The 26878-nt window shown below is 39.4% G+C and overlaps 1 protein-coding gene and 1 pseudogene across 2 annotated transcripts; both read left to right on the top strand.

Annotated features, from left to right (window-relative positions):
* Window positions 1–140: 140 nt before the first annotated feature.
* NMRK1 (nicotinamide riboside kinase 1) lies at window positions 141–25005 on the top strand. Its single transcript, XM_081278789.1, has 9 exons — window positions 141–460; window positions 5089–5152; window positions 8641–8731; window positions 8991–9039; window positions 16693–16840; window positions 16923–16994; window positions 17554–17660; window positions 19299–19382; window positions 23407–25005. The coding sequence occupies exons 2-9, from the start codon at window positions 5124–5126 to the stop codon at window positions 23424–23426; spliced, it is 600 nt and encodes a 199-aa protein (XP_081134915.1). The 5' UTR covers window positions 141–460; window positions 5089–5123; the 3' UTR covers window positions 23427–25005.
* On the top strand, window positions 9869–10537 carry LOC308640847 (ATP synthase F(0) complex subunit C2, mitochondrial-like; annotated as a pseudogene). The gene has a single exon. The product of its transcript is annotated as an ATP synthase F(0) complex subunit C2, mitochondrial-like (transcript).
* Window positions 25006–26878: the final 1873 nt, after the last annotated feature.

The raw sequence follows: 26878 nt of genomic DNA, 5'->3' as shown, positions 1-26878 counted from the left end.
GCGGCCGCCGAAGCCGTCCGGAGCGCGCGCCGAGCCGACGAGGAAGTGGCCGCCGCCTCCCTGAGCGCTAATTGGCTCTTGGGCTGGCAGCTTCACCGTGGCGGGGACGCGGGTAACGCGCACGGCGGCGGAACCACCCGGAGCCGTGCGAGGGCGCCGCAAGCACGCGCCAGGGTTGGCCTGGCTGCGCGCCCCCGGCGGGAAAGAGCCGGATCCGTGCAGGGGCACGCGCGCGAGGCCGAGCTCGCCAAAGCCCCGTCCCAAAGGAGGCTGGAGCCTGGCTCTGCGTCCCGACCGGACGGGAAAGGAGCTTCCCAGTGGCGGTCCGCACCTTGACTCGCTCGGGGAAAGTGTCTGTAGGCCTCTCGGTTAGCTAGCGGCACGAATCCGCGGGTTGGTGACAGGCGCGCGCTTGGCCGTCTCGCTGCCGCTTGCCTAGGAGGACTCGAACTGGCCCCAGGTGAGTACGTTCCTGCCCCAGCCGCGCCGCCCGGCGCTGTCTCTCTGGGGCCAGAAGTGTTTCTAGAGTGTTCCTGTGCTGCAGCCCAGAACCTTGCAGCGTCTTCAAAGTCCTGTTGAGCCTCTTCCCTCTGAACCGGGCAGGACATGTATTTACAATGCTGTAAGGCCTTCATGCCCCCTAAGAACCCTGAAAATGAGAGTGCTGCCTCCTGGGGACCTCACATTTGTATGGAGAAATCACCGAGGAACAGGATTAGGTCTTAACCCCCATAGGACCAGTCCTTCCAATGTCATTTGAGTTGACAAACTACACCTCGTCTGCCGCCTGTTTTTGTGCGACTAGGATTTTTTTTTTTTTAAATAGCTGTGGGAAGTAGAAAGAATAATAAAATTTTGTGGCACGTGAAAATTATACGAAATTCAGATTTCAGTGTTCATAAAGTTTTAGTAGAACATGTCCACGCTCATTTGCAGGCTGTGGCCCTTTGTCATTACAAACACAGGATTGACCAGCTGCCTCGCAAGGCCAAAAACAGTACTTCCTGGCACTTTACAAGAGAAAGTAAATCTGACCTAGCAGATTGATTAAGTCTCTTTGGCAACTAGGACTGGAGCATGCAAGAAAGGCAAAGTGCATAAATTTGAAATAGTATAGTCAGTATTGTAAATCTATTGTATATTTAGAAAAAGAAAAATTGAGAAGAAAATACTGTTTAGCTAAAAACCTACATAAAATGAAGCTTCAAAATTCCTAATAGGGGTTGGTTAAAAAATGTCTAAAACAGTGATTCCAACCAGGAAGGGGCGTGGTTTACATTTTCAGAACAACCTTGGAAGTGTTCTCTGTTTAAGGGAGCAAAGTTCAAACAAGTAGGAAAAGACTGCCCTACTTCATGGAAGAATAGCCAAAATAAAGGAATGAGAAGTTCTAAAAACATTTCACTCTGGTTTAAATATCAGACTGTCCTTTAGATGCATTTGAAAAACATCTTTTTGTTTGCAGTTGTCATCTTAGGCCATTTTTGTGTTAGGGAATTAACTCTCTTATAGTATGTTGATTGATCACATTCCCAGTGGAAGCTTTCCATAGTTTAGAATCCAAAATGCACCACTTTAGCTGGACGGTGGCAGTGGTTCACACCTGTAATCTCAGCAACTCAGGAGACTGAGACAGGAGAATCGCAATTCTCAGGCCAGCTTCAGCAATTTGGTGAGTCCCTGTCTCAGGATAAAAAGTGGGGATGTAGTTCAATAGTACAGCACCCCAGTTTCAATCCCAGTCCAAAAAAATAAAATTCACCATAGTTAGTAGTGAAATGGATTAAACACAAACACATGCTAATTTTGAAAAAAAAATGACTCAACAACATTTAACTTGGGGTGAAAAAAGTATTAAAAAATTGTTCATTTGGATATTGCTCTTGCCACTTTAGTTTGTTCTCATGCAAATGTTCTCTGCTGTTGAAGAAAGCTTTGCACACATTGGGGAAGTGAACTACATAAATATTCTCTAAGATTGGAGATGGTAGGTATTCCTAGAGGTAGTGTTCCCTGAATTGATGAAACTGGAAAGTTCAAAAGAATTCTCCAAAAGATATGCAGTTCATAGTTGATCAAACATGTGTTTGGTTCTTTGAAATCTCCTGATGCATATATTTGTAGCCTGGTAGCTCTTCATTGCAAACTTTTTAAATTTGATTTTTAAATAGTTTTTAAAAAGGGCAACAGATGGTGAAATAAACAGATTGTGATATGGAGGCAGACAATGCCCTTCCTGAACTTGGAGTTCAACTGAAGTTGCCTTGTACATCCAACCCTTTTATTGAAATAGGTGGCATCATAGATTTCTGGATCCACTCTGCACTATACCCTTGTTACTCAGCCCAGCCACCTACCTTATTTCTGCATGTTGAGTTTCCCATCTTTCCCACATTGTCATCTGCTCATTGCTAATGGGGTACACTTGACATTTTAACCAAACACTATCTTGAACAGACCTGGATTGCTAACTAAGGTAGAGCTGGAAATCCCAGTTTTGATAAAAACTAGCATTTGACTGAAGGAGTCCGCTTCTGTTCCTGCCTGAGAGGTATTTTATAAGTAGATTCTTGACTTCCCTGCCTTCTGAATTGATAGTTTCCACACACATAACCCCCTCAAGCCTATTTCCAGTGCCATAAACCACACTTGCTTGTTATTCACATGCTAGGTAATTGAGGCAGTTTCTTCATGTGTGTGCACAGATGTGGCAATTATTATGAGGGATCAGAAGTCCTTTCCATTCAGTGTGCACAGCAAACGTATGCTCCATCAATTATATATCAGAGCCTGACAAACTAACACACAAGCAACATCCTTTTCATGCTCTTGTTAATAAAGTGCTTTGTAGCAGCTGGAGGTGATGGAAAGACGTTAACTCAATTGATTTAGTTTCATTGCTGACTTTTTCACTTATTAGCTGAAAGACCTCAGGCATGTCATTCCAGTTTAGGCCAGCTTCTGCTTCTGAGAAATGAAGGCTAAGTGATCTCTAAGACTATACCTCAAGCTTGAGAATTTGTGCTCTGGCAAACTATCCAAAAATAAGGTGGAGACAAGGAAAGAAAAAATGTCGTGACTTTTCTCTTTTTTAACCAAGTAAGGATATCAGTCTCCACCCTGTACTGACATCATAAGATAAAGGGTATTTTACCACCAAAAAAAGGTAATAAAGAAACCCATCTCAGCCGGACACAAGTGGTATACACCTGTAATACCAGATACTCAGAAGGCTGAGAAAGAAGGATTGCAAGTTCAAGGCCAGCCTCAGCAATTTAGCAAGGCACTAAGCAACTTAGCAAGACCCTGTTTCAAAATAAATAAATAAAATAAGGGTTTGGGGATGTGGCTCAGTGATTAAGTACATCAGGTTCAACACCCAGTAAGGGAGGGTGGGGGAGGAAGGACAGAAACCATCTCAAAATGAAGGGCAACTTCTCCCTTCCCCCCAAAAAAGAGTAATTCACAACTTTCCACTGACATATCAAAAATAAGAATAGGGTAGGCTGGGCACAGGGTGCATGCCTACAGTCCCAGCAGTTCAGGAAGCTGATAAACAGGCTTTCAAGTTCCAGGTCAAACTGGGCAACTTAGTAAGACCCAACCTCTAAAAATTAAAAAGGGCTGGGGGTGTACCTCAGTTGTAGAGCACCCTTTGGTTGGATCCCTAATACTGAGGGGAAAAAATAGGATAAAATGAAATTCAAAACAGAAACATTATAACATAAAAATGTATTTTACAATAACATTGTTATGATTTTCTCTTGACTCACATTGACACTTTGGATTGAGGTGCATATTCAACAGTGGGACTCCAGATGAAACTCAAATTCTTCTCTCGCATAGGCTGTAGTGAAAGTGGAACCTAACCTTAAGCAATTACACCCATTTCAAATATTCTGGATAAACTGAAGAAGCCAAGGAACCACTGTTCTCTCCCCAGCAGGTTCTTCTTCACACCCCACACCCCAGAGGAGTATAGACACAGGTCAGGAAAAAGAGGGGTCAGGGCTGCTGGAAGCCTTCATCTCAGCAGCCACTCATGCCTGGCTGCACAGCTTAGGTCCCTGACCATCCTACAAGAGCAGACAGGAAAAGCAGCCTCAATCAGGAGTGACCTCCAGGAACCACAATTCTAAGGATCTCTCCAGCCATACTTCTCCTTTTCACTTAGAGATGAAAATGATGTAATATGCAAGGATCCCTTTGGTGAATTTTAGGGGCTGGTAGATGAAATGCCCTAGACCAGGGGTCAATAAGATAGCCTGGCCCTCTGCCTGAATGTTGGCGGTTTCACAGTAGAGAACGTAGGCATTGAAATCCAGTTAAGGGACGTGTTATCCCAATAGAAAGGGATAGCCATTCTTCTCGGTAGCAGACTTGAATTGCCCCCACATACACAAAATGTATGTAATTATGATTATATGTTGAGTGTCATTAAAAAGTTTGTGAAGATTTGTTTTTTGGTTTTTGTTTGTTTGTTTTTTCCTCTTGTGATGTAAGTCCCCTAGGTAATAACCCAGATTTGGTCTCTTGGCCTGCATAGCCTCAAATATTTATCTGGCCCTTTTCAAAAGAATTTGCCTAGCCACGCCCTGGATTTAGGCTTTTGGATGAAGAAATAATGCCAGGAAAGCACATTAACTCGTGATTGCCTCTGGCCATTAGTGACTTTCTTCCTTTTTCACAAGAGAGTCTAGCCCAAGAGCAATGCTTGAGTCACCCAGGTAACTGAATCTGCAGGTGAAAGGTGACCTGGCTAAGGAGAAACTGAAAGTCTGCAGACTTCTCTATGATCTGGCAACACTTCTATGATCTTGAAAACAGAGAGACTAACAGATGTGTGCATGGCTGTGGTGGGGGGACCCTCTCAGCTCACTAGACACTAGTTCACAGGCCCTGAGCAAGCACCAGATGTTAGTACTTGGCAGTGACTTACCAGCAGGAAAGCTTTGTCACAGCTTGTGGGTAATGTGAAGCTGGAGTAACAAACCATCATGGCCATCCTCCCCTCTCAGTTGGTGCTAATTCATGACTCTCTTACCTCTCTAGACAACAAAATGATATTCAATTTTTTTTTAATTTTAGGAAATATTAGGAAGACGTGATTTTCAAAACTAATTATGAAAACATTTGTCATTGGAATTGGTGGGTGAGTAACTTTGCTGCAAACAGCTAGTCAGGATACCCAGCTGACCTAATGAAGTTTTCATGTGGTTGTGATGGTAGAAGGAGAAGCAGTGGGAAATCCGGAGTCCTAGAGAAGAGCAGGCTGTTGTAGAGTGCTGCTACATCAATACCAGCAGATGGGAGTGTTTCCCATAGACAGAAAGAGAAGGGTCAGTCAGCGGCATTTTACACAGTTTACTGTTTACTTTCTGGAGCTATCACCAGAGGCAAAGCTGGATTAGACACTACTGTGGTTCTGCCTTCATCTAGATTCATCCTACAGTTGCTCCTCTTTTTGGATTTTGCTACTACAAGTAGCTTCTTGTGACTTACATGTTTCTTTTTGGCCTACCACTAGGGACCAACTTGGTTCACATACCCTCAGTCCCTGGGGTAAAACTGATGGGACAACATTGGTTGGTTAAGTAGGCCCTGTTCTGGAGTTGAGCGTGGGGTTCATTGCTGCCAAACCAGACCTCAAAAAATGGCATGGATCCTGGGGAAGCAAATGCACCGTCCCCTAGAGGATCCACGCTGATTTTCCTTCTCCGTGTGTGTAAGATTTCCTTCTTCTCCATGTTCCAGTATGATGTCCTCTGTCCACAAACGTGCCTCATACCTGTGTGTCACGTATGCTAGTTACTTTCCCTTACTCCCAAGGAAAGCTTCCTTCCCATTGTTTCCTCTGTAACAAGCACCACGACTTCATTTAGTGCTGCTACTTGTGGGAAGCCTATGTGAGACTCAGCACTGGGACTTCTGTCCCTGCCTTCCATCCTTCTCCAAACCCACTGCATTGTAGCTTCCCTGGGTATCTAACCACTTCCTGCCCTATGAGGTCATTATTCTGTTAAGACTGTAAGAACTTGTAGAAGTGCTAAAATCTAGGGGCATCCATGAGCCTCCTGAAAATGTAATGCATATGTGAAGATATTCATTTTGGGGTAAAAGGGTTTATTTTATGTATGGATACATGTATTTTGGTGTAGGGGATTGATCCCTAGGCTTTAAGCACAGTAAGCATGCCCTCTACCACTGAGCTGCATTCCCAGCCCCTGGGAAAGGGGCTTATAACCTTCATCAGATTCTCTAGAGTTCCACCAAGATCCAGGTGTAGATTTTGTGTCTCCTCTCCACTACTGACTAGTTGTTACCTTGGGCAGGTTTTCTTAATATACAACTTTTCAATCTTTGGTTTCAGAAACTGGAATATGGGAACATTCATATATACCTGATGCATAATGAATTCTTTAGTTGTTTGAGTGATTCTAGACTCCCTTTTTAACTTCTCCCTAGCCACTGTCATGTTCCAACTGCATTGAGCCCTCTTGTTACCTGGCATGTAAAAAATAAGTAAGCCGGGAATTGGACATTTATTTGGATATCGTAAACAAAGAAGTGAGTGTCACCAAATAGTCACCCATTTTCTGTCCTCTAATCCTAGGGTGGAACATGTTCTGGGGGCTCTTCACCCCCAGGATGGATGGCATGAGCATGTGAGAGAGGTTGTGAGTCTGCTGAAGGAGAAAGTACTGAGTCCTAAGTTGTCACCTGACCAGGATGGCCACATTCCACATTCAAATCCTAGGCTCAGACTTATGCTGGGAATTGAACCCAGGGCCTTGTGCATGCTAGGCAAGTGCTCTACCACTGAGCTACACCTCAGCTCCTAGGCTTAGACTTTTTATACCTTTTTCCCCCTATCCTCTCTGTGACCTGCATCTCCTAACTAATCCAAACCTTGCACAAAAATGGTGATTATTTCTCACTGGCTCCAACTAAGTCATTGAGAAGGGATCTAATTACTATGGTTCAACTGCATGATCTTAACCAAAGGTATAAAAGTCTAGAAAGTGACACATTTTCTAACCAGATTGCTTAGCCCTAATAAAGGCACCCATGTATATTCCTATTTTAAACCAATATTCATTATATAAAACATGGACTTTCAGTATGTTTTACAGATACTTTGTTTAAAAGGAAAAAGGTCATAACAGTATTCTCTCAAGACATAATACCCACACATACTTACTTTTCCTTATTTTCAAATATCCTACCCAACTATGCATTGTAAAGGTTAAATGAAAAATCTTGTGACTTCATTTCTTCTTCTTCGTAGATAAAAGGTAATTAGGTGATTATATACAACAAATAATTTTGATGAATAATAGTTCAGTTTCACTATTCTAAAGATTATCAACATTGCAATAATGACCTCATCTGAGATTAAGCACAGATTCTTTCAAATAGAGGTACAATTGGGGGTTTTGTGCTGTGGACATTTGGTAGCATTGTAAAATCTTGACCTCTTTTTTATTTTTTTATTTGTTTTAATTAGTTACACATGACAGTACAATGACCTTGACATATCATACATTTGAATCACATGGGATACAATATCTTGACCTCTTTTTAGAGCAGTGATTTTAAATGCACAAAATAAAACCAAGAATACAAAGGAAATCAGTTACATTAAAATATAGTTATTAATGTATGAAATATGATATGTCAAGAGCTTTGTAATGTTGTGAACAACCAATAAAAAAAATAAAAAATAAAAAATAAAATAAAAAAATATATATATATAGTTATAGAATATTTTTAAATAAATTTGTACCATGTGAAGTATACACTTCTTTGTTAACATAATTAATAACAATATAATATACATTGGTAGGTTTTAAAACTGCAGTAAATTTAGAAATAATAATGAGCATCAATGCTGATTGATAATATCCATCCCGCTGTAGTACAGGATGAAAATCTGTGCAATTTCTATTGGTGACAAAGTGTTGGGTATTGTAAATACTACTCTGGTTTATTACTTATAATTATGGGAAATGCTAACTTTCTGTTAAAATTTAGTGAAAATAAAGGATTAATTTCTTTCCCATTTAAGTTCACAAAAACCTGAATTCTTTCACAGATCCTTTGGAGGTGCATGAGTCCCAGATTAAAACCCTCTGAAAAGGTGACTGAATAGAGCAGTTTCTCCCCTGTGCCATGCAGGGATACAAGACACAGAAAAATCAGGTATCAGTTCTCCTTGATGTCACAATCCAGCCAGAAGGACAAATAACTGACCTGATATGATAAATGACTGTGGACCTCCCCGTTATATACTTGCACTAAAATGTGCCACCCATTTTTTTCTGTGTCGCATATTAACCCCATGAATTTTGCCATAAGCAAAAATTTGTTTTGCTTCCAACACAACATGATTTTCCGATCATAGTACCTAACTCACTTACCTGATAAGTAGTTGCCTTTCTCCTCCATCCTTCCCAGCTTATTTCTTACTATTTAGTGTAGCATATCTATTAGTGCCCTTGATTTTGCCAATAGAAAAAGCAGTACCTATGAGAGAAGTCATTTTTGGATCAGTAAATATTTTTCTAAAAAGTTCATTTTAAAATGTTCATGTTCATAATGCATTCTTTCTGGATGTTTTCTTTTTTTCATTTGGTTCAGTGTGACAAATGGTGGGAAGACAACACTGGCTAAGAACTTACAGAAACACCTCCCAAACTGCAGCGTAATATCTCAGGATGACTTCTTTAAGGTAAAAATTTTTAGCACAAAAATGTTTAATGACAAAGTTATTTGAATTACATCCCCCAAACCTTTGCTGAGTAATGTGCCTTTGTAGAGCAACTCAGTGCAGTAGTGCATCATATCCACTAGAGGGCACCAACTTTTAGTGCTGGTCTTTGCGCTTATCATCCTCCAAAGCATTTATTAAAGGCTGTCTCTTTATATTGTGTAATTGCATCATTTCTTCCCTAAATACTGTTTTGATGGGTACTTTATTATTTTTCCAGCCAGAGTCTGAGGTAGAGAGAGATAAAAATGGATTTTTGCAGTATGATGGTAAGTAGATTAGCTTGTAAAACATGCGCTTATGTTCATTTTCTTTTTCAAACCTTAAAACATGTTTAAATATATTGTTGTACTGTGAACCTACATTTGTAGGTTTCTGATTTATGTTTAACTATTTAAATAGATCTTTTCCCCAGATTTATATTTAAAATTTAAAACATTGAGATAATAGATTTTCCTTCTGAAGCTAGGATTAGGTTCAACATCTTTCTACTTAACCCTGCCCTGGGTATAAAAAACTACTATACTAAAATCCCCAACCTCACCCCACCAGACTATCTCTCCTGGAGCGAACCCTAAGTTTTCCTCTTCTAACTTTTCTTCCTGGTGGCCTGAATACCAGGCAGCTTGTTTTTTTTTTTTTCTTTTCACTATTCAGGAAGGCATGGGAATATCTTTCAGATGCATTCACCTCATTTCCCTTACCCACAGCTAACACTATTTTGTAACCAAAGTATCAAAATCCATCAGAAAATATTTATCTTCCTGTAGAGAATATCATAATAATAGACTGTATTATATTTAATGTTCTTAATAACCTTTATAATTAACAGAATGAACATTGAGTACTTATGCACACTGGCAAAGAATGAGCTATCTTAAAGGGTCATAAAGTACATTATTTTTAACTTTGATAACCTTGGAGGGAAAGTGTTATGTAAGAGTTCTTATAGACACATGATAGTTTTAAGAAAAACAATCTTTGACCCACTCTCTGTTCTTGTGTCAAGTTGCAACCAGGATATTGTTTTCTTCTCTCATACAAAGCTTACTGAGAAAGATTATTACAAAGCAAGAGTGAAACCATGAAAAACTGGTTTCACAGTTTGACAAAGAATCACCGTTCTCTCTGTCTTCTCTGCACTGGGAGCAGCTTTCTTGCCACGGCCCCTCACCCCCTGAAAATGTATGCCTGCTCCAGGTTCCTCTCCACCCACTCCTTGGTCAGGAGCACCTCTCATCTGCTGAGCTGACCACTGTCTGCAGTGGTTCTGAACCAACAAGAGACACTGACATATGAGAGCTTCAGCAGCTTGGCAGTCCCATGTCCCCTGACCTCACTTATCCCTCACCGCCGCTTCCAAACCAGCACCATTTCAAGGGACATTGACACAGCAGCCAAGTTCATTGGGGCTGGGCATGCCACAGTTGGGGTGGCTGGCTCTGGGGCTGGGATTGGGACTGTATTTGGAAGCCTTATCATTGGTTATGCCACGAACCCTTCTCTGAAGCAACAGCTCTTCTCCTACGCTATTCTGGGCTTTGCCCTCTCAGAGGCTATGGGGCTCTTTTGCCTGATGGTGGCCTTTCTCATCCTCTTCGCCATGTGAAGGAGCAGTCTCCGCCTCAAATTCTTTCTCCCATGTCTTGTCTGCCTTGTATGTCCCTTTTCCTATACTTCCTCAGGCAATCTGGGGAAAGTGGTTGGCTCAGGGTTTGACAGAGGGAAGACAAATAAATACTGTATTAATAAGAAAAAAAAAAAGAATCACCGTTCTTCCATTTTAGTGAGTTTTTGCAAACTGATAAGAAAAAAACTAATATCCCAGTAGAAAAATGGTGTGTATGTGAATAAGTTGTTCACAGAAGCAGCAGGCCATTTGATTAGTAAATGTATAGTGAATATTCAACCTCCAAACTTGTCAGAGAATTGCAAGTTACCTTTATTCCTACTTACTGTTAGGGTGGCTGGTGCAAGCAGAGACTATCTGCCAGGCTGTCCTTCTGCAAGGCACAGCAGCCTGCTGAAAAAAAATCTTAACTTTATAGTCATGTACAATGAAGTGGTTAAAAAATAATCCATCTGGTCCTGTGATTCTTACTTGGCATCTTTTTTGTGGTTTTGGTAGTTAGGGACTCTTTGGAGCAGGCTTCTTAGAATGGTGGATGCTGATTTTCGAAATGGAGTTACTTTGGCCTAAAGATCTAACACTTACCAAGTAAACAAAGATCTTTAAAGCAGTGATTGCATGGGCTCCGTAAGTCAAAAATGTACACAGGTACTTTAGACTGAAGTATAAATTGATACAAGCTTTCTGGAAAAAAATATTGAGCATGAGTCTCAAATACCTTAAAATACCATGAGCTCAAGTATCCCCCATCCAGGAGTCTATCGTAAAGAAAAACTTGAACTTTTCAGGTAATGTGCAAATATAAGCTAAGTCAAGGTGATGTTGACACTTTTATAAACATTAAAAAAATTAATTTAAAAGTGTATAACTATTGAGTCTGAGGCTGTAGCTTAATGGCAGAGCGCCTGCCTTGCATGTGTGAGGCACTGGGTTCAATCTTCAGCACCACATAAAAATAAATAAAGATATTGTGTCCATTTACAATTTTAAAAAAGTGTATAACTATTAAATTATAGAGGAAACAATTTTTGCAGTATAGTTGATAAATCAAAAGCAGGAATAAAAAATCAAAGAATGAAAAACAAATAGAAAATAAGAATAAGGTGATAGATTTCATCCCCAAAAGTATCAGTAGCTACATTAGGTTAAACAAATTAAAATACTCCAAAGATGTCAGACTGTATTTATTTTTTTTTGAGAGGAGGGGTGGTACTAGGGATTAAAACCAATAATGCTTAACCACTGAGCCACATTCCCAGCCCTTTTCATTTTTTATTTTGAGACAGGGTCTTGTTAAGTTACCAAGGGCCTCACTAAATTGCTGAGGCTGGCTTGATCCTCCTACCTCAGCCTTCCAGGTTGCTGGGATTATAGGTACACACCACTGTGCCCAGCTTGAATTTTTTTAAAGCCAACTATAACCTCCTTAAAAGAGAGACTTAAATTTGAGAACACAGAAAAGTAGACAGTAAAATGATAGGAAAAAATTATGTCTATTGAGAGAAAACTGGCATAACTGTACAAATTATACTCAGAGCAGACAAAGTAAGCTTTAAGGCAGAGTGTTACTAGGGATACAGAAGGATAAATGTGTCCATTCAACAGGAAGATAAAACAACCTAAAATTTCAATGTACCTAATAACATGACATCAAAACATACAAAGTAAAAACTGACAGAACTAAGAGGAATATAGACAAATCCATGACTATGGTGGGAGATTTTAGCACAACTTCAATCATGTTTGATAGCATTAACAGGTACCATAGACTGGATGGCCTAAACAAATAGGTATTGTCCCATGGCTCCAAAGACTGGAAGAGTAGGCAGGACGGGGGCCCTCTGAGGGTTGTGGGGAAAAGCTCATCACACTTCTCTCCTGGCTTCCTATTGAGTGCTTAGCATTCCCCAGCCTCTTTGCATCACACTCTCTCTTCCTTCATCTTCACAGGACATTGTCCCTGTGACTATGTCAAAATTCCCCCTTCTCTACAGACATCAGTCTTATTAGAATAGGGGTCTGGCATTGTTTCTGTGCACCCTCATCTTATCTAATTAATATCTGCAGAGAATGTATTTTCAAATAGGATCACATTCCAAGTGCTGGGGGCTAGGACATCAACATACAAATATGGAGCACAGTGTTTAACCATAACACTTAGGACCTCATGGAATTAGCAGACAAAAATTGCTAGTGCTATAACAGAACTTAACAGAGGAGTTAACAAACTTGACCAAATTGACCTATATAGAGCATGCACCCAACATCAATAGAACACAGGGTTTGTGCAAGAGTACATGGGACATTAGCCCTAACAGACTGTATGCAAGAGCATGGAGCAAATCCTAATCAAGTTCAGGGGGTTGAAGGGATACAGAGGTGCTCTAATTACAGTGATTAATCAATAATAAAAGGCAAAGGTGAACATTCTGAATTTCTTGAAAGTTAAGTAGTATTGTTTTTAATTTTTAAAACATTTTCTTGTGGAAAATTTTAAACATACAGAAGTGGGCAGAAAAGTATGATGAACTCTCATGGGTTCACTGTCCAACTTTAAAAATGATGACTGTTTGGCCAGTTATATTTCATCTACACCCACCCACTTTCTCCTTTTAAAACAAATCCCAAACAGCCTCATGTTTTATCTGAAGCGGTACACTTATGTGTCCCATAGATCAAAAGGTAAATCACAGTGGGGCTGGGGTTTTAGCTCAGTGGTAGAGCACTTGCCTAGCACATTTGAGGCACTGGGTACTATCCTCAGCATTACATAAAAATAAATAAATAAAATAAAAATATTTATGTCCATCTACAACTAAAAAATTTTTTTACAAAAAAGGTAAATCACAGTGTAACTAAAAATATTTTAACTAATAACAAAAATATATCAAAACTCGTATGACTTCTGGTTCTAACCACATTGTCCCTGTGACTGACTATATCAAAATTAGCCCCATTTCTCATTGGTCCTCCCTCTTACAGCCAGAAACCCTGCGTGGGCTCTCTCTCATCCAGCGAGGAGGTCCACAGAACAGGGTAGAGGAGAATGTGGCTGTGGAGTCGCTAATCAAGACCTCCAGAGACCAAGCAGGAAGCAAGTCTGATTTTATCGCACAGTTACTATCTATATATACTCAGGCAGTAGCTAAGCAGATTACAGGCAGCCACCAATGCAATTTCTGGCCAACTGTCCTTGCAGCTACCAATCAAGGAGTAAGCTGTGGAGCAGGCACGGGGACTGCAACATGCGGCCTCACTCCCAGGAATGTGCCTACAGGGTAAGCGGTTTGCCACTCGGACACAATTAATGTATGCCATGTATGCAGTACTCCATGCACTTGTCCCCAGAAAACCCCAGATATCATACAACCAACAAGCAAAGGGAGACTGAAAGGTGAAAAGAAGACTATGAACTGGCTAAGGACTCAGGACCTAAGAAATGACATGGCTATGAGTTCCGTGGGGTCTCTGCCTCTCACATTCCCAGAATGAGATACTGGGGAGTTGTGCAACATGGAGCCATCAGTAGGTACAGGCAGAAAAGCTCCAAGAAACCTGTACTATATAATCACAGGACCAGGAAAGTGTGGCCTAGCAGAGTAGAAAATCTTCTTGATAATCTCCACCCTGCTTCACCCAAACAAAAACATGCTTCCCTCAGAGTGTCAGCAGCACCAAGTAAGAGGTAAACTTCTAGGCCCACCCAGCACCAGCAAGATGGTGTGAGTTGGCCGGCTCCCACATCACCATAGAGGTGGGGTCAGAAGAGCCACCTAGGAAACCTGATAGCAGAGGCCAGGCAGAATGATGGGGTGTGGGTTGACACTCCGCCTTCCTCACCTAGGTAGCTCAGCCGTTGTCATCAGGACCTAGTGGAAAGCAGAGCTTCTATCCTTACCTGGCAGCCATGGAGTTGAACCAGTGCTCTGCTCTTCCCTTCCCACATATCAGCAGGGCCCAGCAGCAGGCTGAGCATCCATCCCCATTGGCCCCTGCACAAACCTTTCAGTGGGATAACTGCTGGCAAAATAAAAGAAGATTGAGTAGGATCCACAGTCTCCCAACTCAACACCTAAAACTTTCAAGACACAACTGAGAATCACTGTCATGTCAAGAACCAAGAAAATCTCAACTTGAGTAAGGAAACAGTCAATAAACATCTGGCATGATAAGACAGATGTCAAAATTATGTGATGAGGGCTTAAAAGCAATATTATAAATAGGTCTCAACAAACAATTGCACTTGCTCAGAGCAAGTAAAAAATTAGAAAATCTGAGTAAAGAAATAGAAGATGTAAAAAAAAGAAGCTTTGGAACTGAAAAATAATAATGACCAAAATTTTAAAACTCACTGGATGATCTCAACAGCAGAATCAGTAATGCAAAGGAAAGAATCAATGAACTTAAAAGACAAAGGGATAGAAATTACAATGAACAAAAGGAAATAAAATGAAAAAATAACCAGAAATGTGGAACAATAACAGAAGATCTAATATTTATATCATTGGAGTTTGAGGCAGAATAGAGAAAGAGTGTGTGGTACTAAGAATTCAATCCCAGCAGCTCGGGAGGCTGAGGCAGGAGGATTGCAAGTTCAAAGGCAGCCTCAGCAACTTAGTGAGGCCCTGTCTCAAAGTAAAAACCAGGCTGGGGATGTGGCTCAGTGGTTAAGCACCCCGGGTTCGATCCCTGGTACAAGAAAAAGAATTCAAAGAAGGAATAGCAGAAAACTTCTCAAATTAAATATGAGACAAATCTACAGATTGAAGAATATGAGCAGTCTCCAAACAGGTTAAACAAGACTCATAAAAAAAAAAAAAAAAACATGAAGTCTGGGTGCAGTGGCACAAGCCTGTAATCTCAGCAGCTCAGGATGCTGAGACAGGAAAATCACAAATTCAAAGCCAGCCTCAGCAATTTAGCAAGGCCCTAAGTAACTCAGCAAGACCCTGTGTCTAAATAAAATATTAAAAAGGGCTGGGGATGTGGTTCAGTGGTTAAGCACCCTTGGGTTTAATCCCTAGTACCAAAAAAAGAAAGAAAGAAAAAGAATAGCATAAAGAAGGCACAAACTAAAATACCAAAAGCAATAATGATATTATGACTACAGTCCTGCAGATATTAAAGTGATGAGAACACCCTTATGGGGCTGGGGCTGTAGCTCAGTGGTAAAGTGCCTGCCTCACATTTGTGAGGCACTGGGTTCAATCCTTGGCACCATATTAAAATAAATTAAGATATTGTATGTTCATTTACAACTAAAACAAAATTTAAAAAAAGAACACCCTTATGAAATAAATTGAAAGACTTTGATGCAGCTGACAATTTTTATAGAGAAGTATCATTTACTAAAAGTAACAACATTTCAGAAAAATCTCTGTAGTCCTATATCTATTAACTAAATTAATCCATACTTTTTAAAACTTTACACACACACACACACACAGACACACACCAAAAAAAAAAAAAAAAAAAACCTCTGAGCCCAGACCAGACAGTTTAATTCATTCAGTTCTAAGGCTGAGAATTTGTATTTCTGATAAGTCTTCAGGGCTGGTCTTGGTAACCACAATTTGACAACTGTTACAGGCTACTTTTCTAAAATCATAATTACAAGTTCAAAAAGTATGCACATTTTAGAGTTTAAAATAGTGTGTTCATGTCCATTGTAATTTAAGAGCTCTTTGTTTTATTAAAAAATTTTATTAGCTCTTCACCAAATACAGTGTGCCAAATACATTACAGATATTTTCCACTGTCATTTCTCTTTTGTACTTGTCTTCCAAAAATTTTTGATTTTTGTATAGTCAAAAGAGAGTAAAGCCCAGTGCTGTGGCGCAAAGCTATAATCAAAACAGCTCAGGAGGTAGAGGCAGGAAGATCAGCCAGCCACAGCAACTTAGGAGATCCTAAACAACTTAGTGGAAGCCCTGTCTCAAAATAAAAAACAAGAAGGGCTGGGGATGTGGCTCAGTGGTTAAGCACCCCAGGTTCAATTCCTGAGGTAAAAATAAAAATAAAAGCAATAAAGCAAAGTTAGCTATGAGTTTATAATAGTCAGAGCTGGAAGCAGAGACATGGAATTCACTGAATTACTTTCTACCTTTATATGTTTGGGATTTTCCACAGCAATAGTGTTTCAGACACCAGTTTATCAATATTATTAGAGTTTCAATTGGTTATCTGAAGTATTTGTAGGTGTCTTGAAAGATAAATAATGCTCATCACAAAATGCCATATAACAAAGTTTGTTTTTTTTTTCATTGATTTCACATTTTTTGTTTGTCTGAAGTGCTTGAAGCACTTAACATGGAAGAGATGATGTCAGCCATTTCCTGCTGGATAGAAAGTCGTGGACATTCTGTGAAATCAACAGATGGCACAAGTGCTGAGGAAATTCCCATTTTAATCATCGAAGGTTTCCTTCTGTTTAATTATAAGTAAGTAGCATTTCTACTCTAGTATTGACTCTGAGTGAATGGTGAAAAAGACTGAACTAATTAATTATGCTGTTATCTTAAGGCCCCTTGACACTGTATGGAATAGAAGCTACTTCCTGACCATTCCCTATGAAGAATGCAAGAGGAGAAGGAGGTATGTTAAAGACAAGATTTTGGGGAAGTGAGGAAAACAAAATTATTGAGCAATGTTCATTATTCAAACAAGGGAAGTCTTAACTCTTACAACATAAGTGGCCATCTATGTGGAATAGTGTGCAGTACTTCTGTAAGAAAAGGGCCTTATGTCAATCTCTCTGGCTCATTTCTCCTAAATCTCCAAATGAAGCAATCCATGTTGATTATGATTTTGGGTTAGTGGGCCTGTATTCTACAACAGCTATAAAAAGCACCAGTTAGTTTAGAGCTTAATCCAATGTGTCAGTATCTCTATCATTATTTACACTGATACTTGTCTAAATTCTTTTGTAAAGCACTTGAGGGGAAAAGACATAATTTTGAATGATCATCAATGAATTACAAAGTTAGTGTTTGTATTGGAGAACTGAATCTACTGTATCTTTCCCAAGTGCCATTGAATTTAAAAATCCTGTTAGACTTAATCTGTGAGCAATTTTCCCATTATCCTTACCATTGCTATTTTACTTTATCAATTATGTTTCTATCAACATAAAGTTTCCTGCGTGTTTTGATAGTACAAGAGTCTACAAGCCTCCAGACCCTCCAGGGTACTTTGATGGCCATGTGTGGCCCATGTACCTAAAGCACAGACGAGAAATGGAGGACATCCCATGGGAGATTGGTAAGTGCCTTTTCTCCTTCCATTTAAGACTTTTTAGGTGTCATTTGCCTCAAAGTGTAAGAATGAAGTTGGTCATGGTGGCACACTCCTGTAATTCCAGCGACTCAAAAAGCTGAAGCAGGAGGATCACAAGTTTGAGAACAGCCTCAGCTACTTAGTGAAGCCCTAAGAAACTTAGTGAAACCCTATCTCAAAATAAATTGTAAAAGGCTGGGGATGTTGCTCAATGTTTAAGAACCCCTGGGTTCAATCCCCAATACCAAAAAACAAAACAAAACAAAACAGAAAAAAGAAAGTAGGAAAGAAAGGACTGAGATCTGAGATAAGTTTTTCTCATGTAGAAGATCATGAAGGGACACTTGAACCCTCTGGGTTCCCCTCTTCCACACTGATTCTGCTGGTTTATTTCTCTCTTTGTGCCTCTTTTCAAAAGCTGGTCCATTTCTAGATGGCCATCAGTGACTGAATGCCTTGCATGTGCACGGCACTGGCCTGGAGATAGCAGGTGAATAAGGTAGACCTGGTCCCTGCTCTCAGGCAGCAGACCTTCTTTCAGGGAGCAGCATTAAAGGCTTTAGCAAGCTGCATAAGCATGCTCTTTCCCCAGGGTAAGTGCTGCAATACCAAACTCCAGGTGACCATCCAAGTCCCAGCACTCAGGGAAGAGTGCTTCATGCCACATTCAAAACAAATTCATGAGTTTAACTGGATAAAAGGTTAGGATGGATGATCATCCCTGACAGTGGGTAGGGTACATGAAAAGGCCAGGGATCAGGAAATAATGAACTGCACCTGAAAAAGAGCTGGTGTGTTTGTGTCAGAGAAAACCAAGGGGAAGAGTTGATGCTGGTGTATCGGGCTGGGTCAGTCAATAAACCAGTTAAGGATTTGGGTCATTTTCCTATGAGAAGTGGGGTGCTCTCTACAGAGCTTTGTATCCAGGCCATGATAGATACAAATTCTTTTGAGTAAAACCCTTCAGCTGTGTGGAGGATGGACTTAGAGGGTACAATGTAGGACACAGACACTAAATAGATCTGGGGAACATAGAGCATACAGGAATTGAGGTATCAAAGACTTGAGATGAAAAGCTGGGTGTTGTGGTGCACACCTGTAATCCCAGTAACTTGGGAAGCTGAAGCAGCCAATCTCAGCAACTTTGCAAAGCCCTAAATAACTTAGCAAGACCTTGTCTCAAAAAAAAATAAAATAAGAAGGTCTGGGATGTAGCTCAGTGGTTAAGCACCCCTGAGTTCATTCCCCAGTAAAAATGGAAAAAATAAAAAGATTTTAAAGGGAAAGAAAGGCAGTAAGAGGACATCACTGCCCAGTGGCCCAAACTGGAAATGCTATAGCCAGAACCTCAGCAATGGCTCTGGAGATGGACTCTTCTTTCTGTACAGCTCTGACAGATCTACATGCCTTGGAGGCTAACAAGCTTCTCACAATATAGACTCCTTTCAGGAACTATCAGGTGTTGTTTCACAAAACAAAGAGCTAGGGTGGAAGAAACGGCTTAAGGCTATTGTATTGGATAAGGCAGGGGAATCAGAACTGACATAGACTTTTCAGAACAAAGGGACTCATCCATTAATAAACCTGTTACCATTTAAAACTGCCCTCTCTTCCCCTTCTCAGTTTACTTAGATGGAACAAAACCAGAAGAGGACCTCTTTGCACAAGTATATGAAGATGTAATACAACAACTTGCAAAACAGAAGTGTAAGTACAGTCCTATCAAAGTGGATGGTAGAGAAGGGACAGCCAGAAAAATAGTTCATTACATACTCAAGAATGGCATATAAAAATGCTAATAAGGAGTGATTGTATTCATTCATTCTTTCCTTTGAGGATAACTGGGAATCAGAAATCCAATTTGAGTTTGGAGATTTGATTACTTTGTATGTTAGGTTATTTTTTTTTTAGGGGTTAAAATATTTGCCCCTTTGTTACATCTTTTAGCATATTTTTGTTACTTACTTTAAAATTGTAGTAACCACTGTCCCAATGGGACTGAAATTATTTTGGGGGGCAAAGTGAAATTAAAATGAAAATTATTTTAATATATCTAGAGCTTCCCTTTTTATTTATTCCCTTAAATGTTTTCTTTAAAATTTCTGTTTTACAAATGCCTAAAAATAAACACTAGATTTTTAAAAATTATGAAATATGTTCTTGATGGTTTTCATATTAGCTCTTTTTGCTGCAAGACATGGAAATCTACCTAAATCTAGCTTAAGTAAAAAAGTAGAGACAGCACTGACTTCAGGCTCATCTGGATTAAGTAGTTCAAATAGTGTCCTCAGGGCTCTGCTGCAGTTCAGTGTGATCTGTTCTCAGTGTCCTTCTCCCAGGTCCAAAAGCCCAGTGTGGACACATACCTTATCTTTTTTTTCAAGACTGCCTGTGAGTGGATAAATTTTGGTGCTGTGGACTGAGTTCAGAAAGGTTCATTTCTTATTCTCACTACGTGTGTGTGTGTGTGTGTGTGTATTTCCTTATTTTTATCCATTTTTTGGTGGTGGTTCTTGTTGTGCTAGGATCGAATCCAGGGCCCACAAGTTAAGCACCAGCTCCACCACTGAACTGTATTCCAATTCTTAAACAGTTTTTTTTAAAGCAGTTTTTCATTTTTGGCTTAGCTGGAAAAGCCCAGGAAAGATTTTGATTGGTCCTGCTTGGCTCACGTGACTTGCTAAACTAGTCACTGTGACCAGGGAGAGGGTAGCCTCTGGTCATGATTAGATCACATACCTATCTGTAACTGAAGACCCAACCTAAGCCCTCCTATTTTTAAAAATTCCTCAAAGGAAAGCAGGGAAGAAAGTACAAAACAGATTTTAAAAACATGCCCAAGAGGACAAAACTCTAGGTAAAGCTTCTGTTGTATTTGAAGTACATGAATTTAAAGGATTTCTGTGGCTAATAGGCAAAAATGCAGTCATCAGCTGATCCAGAAAAGACTGTATGAGTCAGTCCAGCAGAGAAGAATATTAGTTGGATTTTTTGCAGAGAAGCAGCTGCTTTAGTTGTTGTAATCTCACAGTAAGAATTAGATTTCTAATGTCGCTAGTAAATTCCTTTCTGACCAGGGGACCGAGCCCAGCTGGGCCGCCTGCTGGTTCTAAACACTCCTCATTTCAATATTAGCCCTTCCTGTAGGCAGGAACCCCTTTGAATAAATTTTAGGGCCATTTTAGAATTTCTTCTTGTAAGTAGAATTGATAATCTTGCCAGATAATGCCTGCTCACCCCTGCCTTGAGTTACTCTGATAAAAGGGAGGCCTCCCAAAATGGAGGTCATGGTGCAGACATGAATGGATGTGTAGAGTGGTGATGAAGTGAGGGTCCAGCCCTCACAAATGATGGCACCAGAGCTAGACCCCCTTGTGTGAGAACTGTTAGCTCCCTTCCTGGCCCCAAAGTGAGGCTTCCAAGGACACTTGAGGTGCTGGACACCTGTTCCTTTCTCTTCTCAGCAGTGGGCAGAGTTCAGGCCCACTTCCTTCAGTGATTAAGTAATACGCTGGAGTTTGGCCTTAAAGTCTATATATAGGTCAAGATGAAAGGAGCCCTGATCATGTAGCTCAGGGTATTTCATCCTGTTCCATTCTATATCCTGCCTTTTGCCAAGAGATGCTGGCATGTTCTGACAGGTGCTACAGGTCCAAAGAAAGTGCATTTCCATGTGTGCAACCCCCTGCCTCTTTCTTTGTAAGTAGGAAAGAAATATTCATCTATGCCCCTTGTGACTATCTAGTTTATGTTCCAGATAGTGGATAAAGGTTTAAAAAAAAAAAGAAAGAAAGAAACACTACAAGAGATATACAGTTGGAAGCAGATCAATTTTTCCTGTCTCCAAGATTTATGGCAGTTTTTCTGTTGCATAAATAAGTTACTCTGTTATTTATACTTACCCATTACCTTTCCTAGCTCTTCTAGTCACAGTCTTCTGGTAGAGCTGGCCAGAAGGCATCCTCAGCACATACCCTGGTTTAATCCTGACTCAGAGACTCAGCTAGCAGGGTGGCCTTTCCAATGTCTTAAGTGATGACTCTTCAGGTTTTGTCTCATAATGTTTTATAAACCTGTTCAGCTAATTTTTCATTCTGAGTATATAAAATCATAATGGTGATAAAGTAATAATAGTGAAAGAGAAAAAGGACTGAATTTAATTATTAATGAAATAATAAATAGCACAGGAGAGTAAAACTCTGAAGTTACACATTTGATTCAGTATTAAAGTTAGAAGCAAAATTTAATCATTACCTATATAGCAAAGAAGCCTAGTCACCAGGAACATTCAAGTTCCCTTTAAAAACATTCATTTCATCTCATTATAAAATTATATAATAAAAATGTTAATATAAGAGCAAAAGGGAGGAAAAAATAACCTGTGTTCCCACAAATCATCTGCGTTAACAGTCTAATCCAGCATTTTGGCTCTTCCCATTAGTCTCTGTTTTATAAAATTTTGTGAGGATAATGGCTAATCACCCATGCTTATTTCTGCATTTAAGTTAGTGTTTAATATGTAGATAGCTTTAGTTTATTATATAATGAAACTGTCAGTTCCAATTGAAAATTCAAGGTTGAGTTCTGTACTTGAAGTGTAATCTAAAACTTGACATTGACATTTTACTGTAGAAGAAAAATGTCACATGTCTAGTACCAAATCAAGGAATAAGAAATTAAAAAATTAAAATTTGATTTTCAAGTATTTGTGTTTTTCTATTGGCATTTTCTAATTAAATTTAAATTATAATTTATATTTATCAAATAATAGTATAATTATCTAGCATAATAGCCCAAATTCACACAGATTATTTAACCATCTCCCAATTGTTGGATATTTAATGTTGTTGCAAGTGTTTCACAGTGATAAGTAACTTGCTATAAAAATATCTGTATGTATTATTGGGTTTTTGTTGGGTATTTTTTTGGTACTGGGGATTGAATCCAGGGTGCTTGCTTAACCACTGAGCCACATCCCCACCCCTTTTTATGTTTTATTTTGAGACAAGAGTCTCACTGAGTTACCTAGGGCCTCATTAGGTTTCTTGAGACTGGCTTTGAACTTGTTATCCTCCTGCTTTAGCCTCCCAAGTTGCTGGGATTACAGGCATGCACCACCACTCCCGGCAAGGTTTTCTTCTTTTTGAATGATATCCCTGAGGTAAATTCTCAGAACTGGCACTTGTTTGGTCAAAGGGTATAATCATTTTTGTATTTTACATATTTTAAAGGTGAATCATGACACTAAAAATGTGTTCTACAACATAAACTCAGTAGTAAGAGTACAGTAGGTTTGTCATTAAATTTCTAAGCCAAATTCAGGTATTAAGATAGTCTTCCTTTATTCGGAAGGTAATGATCACTCCTTGTGTACATCAAGGATAACCCCGAACAGGAATTACACAGCAGCCACATATCCTTCATGATAGTCTTCTAGTCCTCAAATTGTTTCCTTCCCTGAAGTCAAGTAGTATTCATACCTACTATAAATAATACACGGTGTCTGATTTTTATAGATATTCTTAAAATTTAATGCAAGGATTAAAACAATGGGACTTTGACTCAATATAGTTCTTTAGGGAGAACCATTTTTGGCTCCAGAATCTTTCTGCACTTGGATTTACTATTGTTAATTTTTACTAACATCTTGGATTTACTATTGTTAGTATGACGATTTAGGAAAATGAGAATTTGAATTATCCATTAATTTATTTTTCTTCTTATTCTCAAGGTTTGCAAGTTACAGCATGAAGATGGAATGCATGAATCATTACTGAGTGATTTGGAAACAAAAAAAAAATACATTTTAACAACCATAACCAAGATTCAGTATCAACTGTGGTACACTGACAGCTATTTTTGTGTGTGTGTGTGTGGTTTTTTTTTAATTTTCTAAACATGGAGAACAGCAAACATCCATGCCAGTGGACTGAAATCTACCTTGATGACTTGCTGTCACTGCAGGAAGGGCACAGATAGAGCACAGCTCACAAACAATAAGTCAGGCTCTCTGTGACAACGACTGTCAAACTTTTTTGACCATAACCTAGAATAAAAATAAGGATTACACCACAGTTCAATATATATTTAATCCATCATATGTGTGCATTATGTGTGTAATTGTGTGTATATGTGTGTGTGTGTGTGTGTGTGTGCACACTCACACACATATCAGGTGCTATAAGATATGGACCTTACATATTATGTACTGTGATTTTCTTCTATTTTTAATTTTTGTTAATATTGATTTTAACCCATAGTTTGTAAAATGCTGCTTTCTACCATCCCATAGCAACACTCACCATCTTCAGAAAATAGCTTTACTAGGAGTAGCAGTCAAATTGACTATATCAGTGATTTACTATGGTACTGGGGTTTTTATGATTTGTTGTGATGAGGGTTTTTTTTTTTCTCTCTTGAGTCCAATGCCATTATGTGAGTCTCTACCATGTGTGAGACTTTGATACAAATAACTTTAGACACAAGGTATTAATATAGTGTATTCAACCTTGATTCAAATAAAGGAAATTTCCTTTGTAGGACCATTGGTCTAAAATCACAAAAGTCAGCCGTTATTTCAATTGTATGCAATTCAGGGGCCTTTATTTAAAAAGCACAGGCGAGAAATGAGAATTGTATGATGTCTTGATGCCTTTTCAGTGCTGCAATTTAAATTGTGTACTGATCAACCTTTTGTTTATCAATAATAACCACATTGCCACCACTGTATCAATCTTTATAAAATATATTATTACGTTGACTCATTTGATCAGCTCTCAATTATTTCAAACTGGGTTGCACTCCTGAAGATAGGGGGGCTTTTTAAAATTTCCTGCATGCTACAAAAACTACAAAACAAAATTTGGGCTCAAGTTACAGTTTATCCACTTAGTAGCTATATACCTTTTGTCAAGCTATTCAATCTTGGTTTTCTCTTTTAAGATGGGAATATCAGCAATACTTTGTATGGTTGTAAGGGAAGCTAAGGATTAAGTTTGATATCCTTAATATGACATCAAGGCTTTCTCTGATCTAGCTATTGAGCACCTCTCTACCCTTATTTCCCAGAACTGGGAATATTGTCACAGTCACTGCACAGGAGACTGTGAAGAAGATGTCAGGACATGTTCAGACCAGGCATGGTGCATTCATTGCCTTGGAAAGTTGTCACAGGACAAAATCAAGGGTTTTTTAGTGAGAAAAGAAGAAATAGGAAAGCTACCAAAAGTGTATACTACAACTTTTTTGTGCATGAATTTATCAAACTTGAGTTATTGTGATTTCTATTATGAATATAATAGTTTTTGTTGTTGTTTTTTTGATAAAAGCATATATATGATTATTCCAACTTCATTTCTAAGAATTTCTGAAATGACTTCTCCCCCTGTACCCTACAGAGACATGGACCTGCTGATGGAGAATCATTACATTTGACTTTTCTCCCTGTTTGAACTTGTGAAAATAATAGGCCAGAGAAGGTCTATCTTGCAGGGAAGGATAAAAACAGGCATTGTAAACAGAAGCACTTTGGAAAGACATACGATAATCTTCTTTCTGTTGTTAGTGAGAAATAAATCAGAAATTTGAAATAGAATTCCAGTGCTTCATTTCTGTATTCACTGTTTCACATACAGCTACTCTTCATCAAAGAAGTTAATGATGACATTGAAACTAAATATATAGCCAAAATTTGACAAGGAGCAAATCTGCTAAGTCTTCCCTATCTATTCATAAATAACTTCAGTCCTTTTAGGATGAATTTGCTGTGGGGGTTTATTGTGCTTAGTATTAAACACAGGGGGCGATTAAAAGACACACAGACTATTGTAATTAAAGTTGAGATTCAGGTGCCTGGTCTGTCATGCTAACGGATGAGATTCAAGCCCACCAATTTGCCATTTAAGGATAAGCTTGTGATATTACATAGAAATATAAAATACTGGAGCAGTATCAGCTGCTCCAGTGCTGTTTCTCAGTATGGAAATTGAAACCAGAGTGCCTAACCTGTCCAACACCAGGCAGCTAGCTAGAGTGGGCCCAGGGCCGGGCCACAATCCCAGCACCACACAGGCATGAGCGTACATTTTTTATTTTAGAGCAAATAACAGCAGAAAAATAGCCTGCTAAGATGCATCATCTCCTATTCCTTCTCTTTTTAAGAGAGCAAATGAAGGAGCCTGAAAAGGCAAGAGCTGTATCAGGGAAAAATGAAGCTTTCTATTCTGGGTTTTTGGAGCTTAGTCGGAAGCAAGCCAACTCATGAGGTTACTGTGAGGAAGGAGCAGTGGTGAGCTGCTGGAGTTCCAGGGCACACTGCTTGTGCTGATCTTAGGTTTGTGGCTGTAACTGTTCTCTCAATGCTCCATCAATGGTGGATTGGCATTACTCTTCCAGTTCTGTGTTCACACACAAATAGAGGAGAATTGCAATAGCAGATTTGGGGCACTGACCAGGGTAGTATGACCTACAAATAAGAGAACATCAAAAACAGAATATCTTTGACTTAAGAGCAAGGTCTGGGGTAGGGGTCACAAGCACCACATCTGGTCACAGCAGTTTCAAGAAGCCCCTGAAAAGCCCAAGAAGTAGGCCAAGGAGATGCATGAGGAAGATAAAGCTTCCAAGCAGAAACAGAGGAGCAGAATGAACTAAAAGCAAAGGGCACAGGGAAGAACCCTTTGACCACAGGTGGAATTTTTAAAATTTGGCAAAAAAACAAGCTGTTCCTGATGCCTGAGATGGAGAACATTGATTCCATTCCTTTTTAGAACACTAGGATCCCTGCTATAACATCTTTTGCTGCCTAGAGCTAGAATGAAGTGTTTTGTTGGAGTCTGTTATAAGAATAAACTTTTGTAAGAAAAGATAGCAAGGCCAGTCACAATGGTGCACACCTATAATCCCAGTGACTCAGGAGGCTGAGGCAGAAGGATCACAAGTTCTAGGCCAGCCTTGGTACCCTAATGAGTTTCTAAGCAACTGTCTCAAAAAATAAAAAGAGCTGGGGATATGGCTCAGTGGCAAAGTGCCCCTGGGGTTCAGTCCAGTACCACCCCCAAAAGTCTTACCAAAGTAAACATATATGATGTGTTCATACCTGTGAGTCAAAAAGCATGTCATCAGTGCAGGAGTATAGACAAAATATGCTGCATTTCCAGATGCTAGAGAAAACAGTTATCTTCTTTAGGATAAAAAATAGATTC

The sequence above is a fragment of the Spermophilus citellus genome, assembly GCF_964194105.1.
Source record: "Spermophilus citellus genome assembly, chromosome: 2".
In the NCBI taxonomy this organism is placed as follows: domain Eukaryota; kingdom Metazoa; phylum Chordata; class Mammalia; order Rodentia; family Sciuridae; genus Spermophilus; species Spermophilus citellus.
The sequence above is the reverse complement of the archived record's forward strand: the minus strand, read 5'-3'. Positions and strand labels throughout refer to the sequence as shown.